This window comes from Protomyctophum parallelum, assembly GCF_964188405.1.
Source record: "Protomyctophum parallelum genome assembly, chromosome: 1".
In the NCBI taxonomy this organism is placed as follows: domain Eukaryota; kingdom Metazoa; phylum Chordata; class Actinopteri; order Myctophiformes; family Myctophidae; genus Protomyctophum; species Protomyctophum parallelum.
In genome coordinates, this window is record NC_139697.1 from 99212967 (window position 1) to 99219980 (window position 7014).

The following is a 7014-nucleotide window of genomic DNA, read 5'->3' on the forward strand; positions in this document are numbered from 1 at the left end:
CAGTGATGCAGCAGTACTATATTAACCCATTTTGACCTGAGATCAGATTCTAAAAATGTCTTCTACATCCTGACACTTTTCTGAAAAAGCTATGTTTCTGTCAGTCGTTCTTCGATTTTTCAAACATAGCGCAGCACCGAGTGCCGCGCTACGACCCTTTAGATCTGCTATTTTTTTTAAACTCGTGAAAATGTGGCACAAATCTTTGAATATAGATTCTTTCAGAGCGAACGTTTTTATCTCAAATCTTTGCTTCTGGGGGGGGGGTCCCTGGGACAACATATATTCAGATGGGGATCGAAGGCTTATTACATAGCCTTTTGGCGGTCCTTGACATAGTTTGAAAACGACTCACATGAGGTTTTTCAGAAAACTGTCAGGATTCAGAAGACATTTTGTAGAATCTTTTCTCCGGTCTAAATGGGTTAAAAGGGGTTTTTAACATCACTGTATGTAGATAATTATTTACAGTATCCTAGTCATGTGTCATGGTGCTCATTGTCAGAGTCATTGAATCTTGTGTTGCAGGTTCAAAGAAATCTGAGAGGACGTATTATTCCATGGTGAACAGCAATATGACCGTCATCACCAGCCGACACGTTTGATTTGAACTGTGGTACTTACTTACTACATATCAGAGAGAAATATACTATTTCTGTACTTGTTTGTTATATTTTAAATAGTCTTTTTTTTATTATTACTTACCTGTACAATGACTTGACTCTTAACTCTTGTGTACATCTGAAAATGGTTGTTATATCATTAAAATGCACACATGGTATGTTTTATCGAACGTGTCTCTGTTTCATCAAACTTCCTGGTTCTCGGTCACCATAGTGACGGAGACTGACTGTAGCTAGCTACCCATTTGGCTAGCTACCCATTTTGTCTGACCGTGTGTGTGTGTGGACAGAAAAAGCTAGAAAATGACCAGAAAACGTTCAAATCACATCTATACTTCTCTTTGAACAAAATGTGTGAGGTGTATTCTTTTATACCGGATGTTTTTTAGGACGCTAATGGTGTCTAGATAAGATTTCGTCTTGTTTCCCTGGTCAATTAATGTGCTATGGGGTTCATTTTAACCCTTTCTTACCCCTACCCCCCAAACGAACCACAAGATGAACAGAAAATGCCATAACTTTTGAACTAAACAACATACAGAGACAAAATGAACACGTTTCTAATATAATTTCGACCCAAGGAATTAAGTAAAGTGGTTATTTTTTAGGATTCAAGCACATCCATTTCAGGACAAAAACAGTCCAAAACGACCAGAAAACGTTTAAATCACATTCTCTTTGTACAAAATGTTTGAGGTGTATTCTTTTTTTACCACATGCTTTTTAGGACCCTTATGGTGTCTAGTTAAGATGTCTTCTTGTTACCCAGGTCAAATAATGTCACATTTGAACCCTTTCTTACACCTATCCCCAAAACAAACCATAAGATGGAGATAATAGAAAAACCATATCTCTTGAACGCTCTTTGACTATATATTCTTTCAGAGCTAACTAATCTTTGCTTCTGGGGAGGTCCCTGGAACAACATATTTTCAGGTGGGGGTCGGCGGCCAATTACAGATAATTCTGGGGCTCCTTTTACAGGAAAACGTTTGAGCACCACTGAAACATGTCAGAAAACTGTCAGTGTTTAGAAGGCCCTTTTCATTTCTTCTGGGACTTAAATCTGACAAACATCTTAGAAAACAGAGAGACGCCGTCTCTAATGGAACAGAACAGTCTCCGCAGCACTTGCGTAGTCATGCCTTTCAGCGCGCCGAAGGTGCTCCTCCTCTCAGCCACCAGGTGGTGCTGCTGCGCCACGACCGGCTCCTCCGCTCTCCCCTGCTTGAAGCGCAGTCCGCAGTAGCCACACGTGCCCACCTGGCCGTGGTCCAGGTTGATGTAGACCTTGGGGTGCCCCAGGGCGCCGCCTCCCCCGTCGCAGCACGCCACCCCTCCGGCCTCCACGAAGCGCACGGGCTCCTCCGCCACCAGGTCGATTGCAAAGTTCCTGTTCACCTCCTTCTGCCTGCCGACGAACCGGGCCCTCCTGGGGTCCTTCTCGTCGAACACGTGGCCGGTGTGAGTGATCGGTTCACCGCCGCCGCCGGTGCCCCCCGAGGAGGAGACCTCTCCTCCGCCGTAGCCGCGAACGGGAACGGCAACGGCGGATGACGTCCTCTGAGGTGGAACGAGCACCGCGGCGGCATTCTTGACGACGGAGGTCAGGAACCTTCTACCGGTGGTAGTTATGGTAGCCATGTTTACAGGAACGCGGTCTGTTTTCAGCCCGCAGAAAGCGCTGAAAGTATAGGCGGTTTGGACGAGCTTATGAAGGTTCACTCGCCTAGATTATAAGAAGAGCTGCGATTGGACAGTGGTCGTAGTAAGCAGCGATCCCGAGCTGTTTGCTTGGATATGGAGATGTCTGACATCTCTGGCATCATAATGCTGACATCATAGTAATGATGTCATAGTAGTGATGTCATACATGACCATATAGACTGCATGGCCACATGAAATCTGAGATCCACATAGAACGGTGCAGTCTATGGTATGACTGGATACACCAAGAAAGACAGAACTTAGAACAGACAGACAGTCAAAATATATATTTGGAAAATATAATGTATGCTTGTTGATGTGATGTATTTAGTCAATAATTTACGACTATGAATTGAAAATGGTGGACCCCTATGTATGTATGTATGTATGTATGTATGTATTAAGTCTTAATTCAAAGTCTTGTGCTTTTCATGGTTTTGTCCACAAAGTATAGCAGTTTTTGTATTGTCTTACGTGCTTTCGTTTGAAATGTACCCATTCTACATTCGGTGAAATTCAAATGTTCAATGTTCAATTGATGTTCAATCAATCAATTTGTGTGCGTGTGTGTGTGTGTGTGTGTGTTTGTCAATATGGAGCTGACCTGTTCTGACATTCCATATGTTGATCCTTCCCCATCCATCCTTCCTATTCCATGTCTCCCTTTTGACTGATCTGATACCTGTCCATTTAAACTCTAGACGGGCCTGTTGACTGATACCTGTCCATTTAAACTCTAGACGGGCCTGTTGACTGATACCTGTCCATTTAAACTCTAGACGGGCCTGTTGACTGATACCTGTCCATTTAAACTCTAGACGGGCCTGTTGACTGATACCTGTCCATTTAAACTCTAGACGGGCCTGTTGACTGATAGGCTACCTGTCCATTTAAACTCTAGACGGGCCTGTTGACTGATAGGCTACCTGTCCATTTAAACTCTAGACGGGCCTGTTGACTGATAGGCTACCTGTCCATTTAAACTCTAGATGGGCCTGTTGACTGATAGGCTACCTGTCCATTTAAACTCTAGACGGGCCTATGTTGACCGGCCGAATAATCTCTGGACTGATTTTTACGAATACGTCCTGTTTACCGCAGACGTCATCACCAATTACCAGGGAAACACAAAAGTTTGGGTCACACAATTGGCAGGTGGTGTGATTAACTACCCAGCACCTATCACAAGGCAAAAAGTAAGTACGACCGTTCTATATGGCTCTTGGTAAATGGTGCATTTATATAGCGCCTTTATCCAAGGCGCTTTACATAGATTGTGTATTACATTCACCCATTCATACACCGATTGCGGCAGAAGCCATGCAAGGTACCAACCAGCACATCGGGAGCAATTTGGGGTTCAGTGCCGGGATTCGAACCGCCGACCCATGGATCATTGGACGACCTGCTCTACCTCCTGAGCCACAGTCGCCCCATGTATGCTCTTGTATGTGAAATACTGTACATACTGTATATGAAACAACAAGAGCCGTTCTAGGGCTAGTAGTTAGTAGGCTTATAATTGGCTTGTTTAATCTGAATCCACCATATATAAAACATATATTTAAAAAATAATATTTTTTGTTGAATTTCAGAAAACAGAAATTTGCAAAGATTTTTATTTTTATTTGTATTAATGTTTTGGTTTGTGAACTGAAAACGCATGAGAAGAATCACAAACATGGTAGGCTATAGGCACAATTAGTATAATTATGTTGGTTTAATTTGAAACCAGCAAAAACATAAATGTATGCCTATAGATACATATCACTATAACATTTTAAAACTATTATAAACAATATCAAATGTTAAAAGTTGAGTCATATAGGCCTATACTTCAATGCGGCCAGATAACATCAGTCAGTCAATACAAAAAAATATGAAAAAAATAAATAGACTGTGTGTGTGTGTGTGTGTCACAATACGTTTCCATACGTGTCGTATACAACTCCCATTGAATCTAGGCTTCTTACTTATATCTCAATGTCATCATACTGTTTGTGTAATGCAATCACATCTGTGGCCCTTTTAACTGGAGTCAGATTTAACAGTTTGTTCATGTATAGCCTACTATTAGATATTTGCGCCCAAAACGACTGGTCAGCATTGTAATGGCATTGTCATAATTCTGGTCTGATAAAGCCAAAAAACGACTTATAAATCCTAAAGCCTTGTTTATACTTCACTGTGCAAAATGAAAAGTGCCCTTATCTGGGCACAGCTAAGGTCTCCACCAGGAGGATAGGAGAGTGTGTGATGTTTGGCAAAATGTTTAGGAGTAATTTTGTTTGTGTGTGTGTGTGTGTGTGTGTGTGTGTGTGTGTGTGTGTGTGTGTGTGTGTGTGTGTGTGTGTGTGTGTGTGTGTGTGTGTGTGTGTGTGTGTGTGAGACGCAACTTGGCCTGTTGTAGCGCCACCATGAGGCTGATTTGAAAACTGTCAAGTGGCATTTCTTCCTCAGCCTATAGTGGGAATAGGCATGCACGGCTTGCAGGGATACACTGCCATGTCTTCCTTCTCAGAAGAATTCATTTCTTTCATGTGGATTCCAAGGGATTCGATTTCCCAAAAGTTGCGTAACTGATCTGACATTGCCTGTTTAATTCCTCTCCGACGCTGATGTGCATCACTTCAATGTCCACAACTTCAGTTATGATATTTAGCGTGGTGACTTGCAGCAGCCATCCTTCATTCAGTCTCTCCATTTTTCCTGTGTGCGTGCGTGCGTGCGCGCCTTTGCAGTGGGGCTGGGGCCTGGAGGTGGGGCTGGGAGCAGTCAGTGGGAGGGGAGGTTGAGCTGCGGTGGGATCCATAATAACGCACGTGCATCGGTGCATGTATTTAAGTCATCAGGTCGTGCGCGGCGCACGCCACCTCTTGGTCACACACCACCGCACCGCCACACACACGCACACGCACACGCAGAGTCACTGATGCACTGACGCTCAACAAGCTACGCTGCTAGTGTTTGTTACAACAAACAACAAGTCGTTTGTTTTTTACCAGGCTGTGAAAAACTAAACGAAAAACAGCTTCTACAACAAGCTGATCAAACTCAGGTGAGTGTTTGCAGGTGTAGCTCATAGAGTATATATATATACTCTAAAGGCCTAGGCCTATTCATAGTCTGGATTTTCGGTGATGAGGTGACCACCACTCCGGTGGTGAGCTGACCACCGGAGCTGAAATAACATTGAGCGGTGGTGAGTAAAAACAGAGAGAAGGGCTGGAGCGGTGGCGGTGGTTTGCTCTTCACCGTGGCTTGTGACGTCATGTTGTAGTTCGGCGGTCACCTCACCACCGAAAATCCAGACTATGTATGAGCCTTATAGCCGAGTAAATCTATGAAACTGTTTTTTTGTAGTATTAGGTGTCCCTAATAACATACTAAAAGTTTACCAAAGTTTGATCACCCGAAAGGTGTTATTTTCAAGATGGCGTCCAAGATCGCCAAAAAATCATTAAAATAGCTTAACTCCTTCATTATTTATCGTAGACAAATATGTTTTGTGTCTAACCCTATGTTTTTGGGGCCTGTGAATCCAGTGGACTTGTCCAAATGGCAGAGATACAATTAGATCATTGTGAAATCCAATATCATGTGTGTGACTCTATTAAAACCCTCTGAAATGGACACCCGTTTTCAGGTAGTCCCCCAAATGTGATGTTGTAGGGGAGTGGCATGAACCACATTCAATATATTTTTAGGAAGGCTTTCTTTCTTTCTTTCTTTTTCTTTCTTTTTCTTTCTCACCTTTATTCATACTCGGAATACAGGCTAGCAGTGCCAGTGTGCTCACAGGGGCTGACAGTCATTTCAGCTAGTGGCAAAGCATACTAAAATGGTAGCCTGACCATGAGTGCTGGAGAAACTTGCAAAATTTGCCATGAAGCATTAAGAGATGCTTCTGATGTGGTTGAAGTCCGTCAGAAGGGAGCTGATGGAATCAACAGTGCAAGTGTGCGAAGAGGGGATGACATAGTCATTTCAGCTGGTGAAAAAGTACACTCAAAATGTCGACAGCAGTACATAAATCCCAAAAACATTATACTCCAACAAAAAACTAAAGTTGATGAGCCACCAAAGAGAAGTGCCAGATCAGCAGATAGTCCTTTCAACAGCAAAACAGACTGTCTATTCTGTGGGACTACAGTACTTACTCAGTACTCACATGATCATCAAAGTGCAGCCTTTAGATATGTACATATGTAAATATGATACATTTGTGGAGTCCATTCTTGAGTGTTGTGACAATCACTCAGATGAATTGGCCTTCACCGTCAAAGGCAGAATTGAATATTATGGTCGTGATCTACATGCTGCGGACGGTATTTACCATCAAACTTGTAGTGTAAATTTCCGTACTGGGCGTCCCTTACCAATACAATTCCAGAATGCTCCAGAGGCAAAATGTTGAAAGTCTGGCCGGCCCAAAAATGAAGATCAGGAGCAGGCATTCATGAAGGTTTGCTCCTACCTTGAGAATAATGACGAGGAACAGTTGACAGTTACACATTTGTATGATAAAATGAAGGAATTTCTGACAAATACAGATTCCGAACCAATTGTAAAGGCCTACCTTAAGACAAAGCTAAAATAAAAGTATGGGGACAGTGTACATTTTTCTGAAGGGGAAGGCCTCAAAGACATAGTGACAATGAGGGAAAGGACTTCACAAATACTG

At 42.8% G+C, this 7014-nt stretch overlaps 1 protein-coding gene across 2 annotated transcripts in view; it reads left to right on the top strand.

Moving 5' to 3' along the window:
• The window catches only part of slc37a2 (solute carrier family 37 member 2), a 37127-nt gene extending 36330 nt beyond the window's left edge, over positions 1–797 (top strand). For both annotated transcript variants that reach the window (XM_083776508.1, XM_083776507.1), the window contains exon 19: positions 529–797. Coding sequence is in view for 1 of the 2 variants with exons in the window: in XM_083776507.1 (XP_083632633.1) it covers positions 529–544 (16 nt within the window). In the remaining variant the exon portion in view is untranslated. The remainder of the gene's footprint in view (positions 1–528) is intronic.
• The last annotated feature ends 6217 nt before the right edge of the window (positions 798–7014 follow it).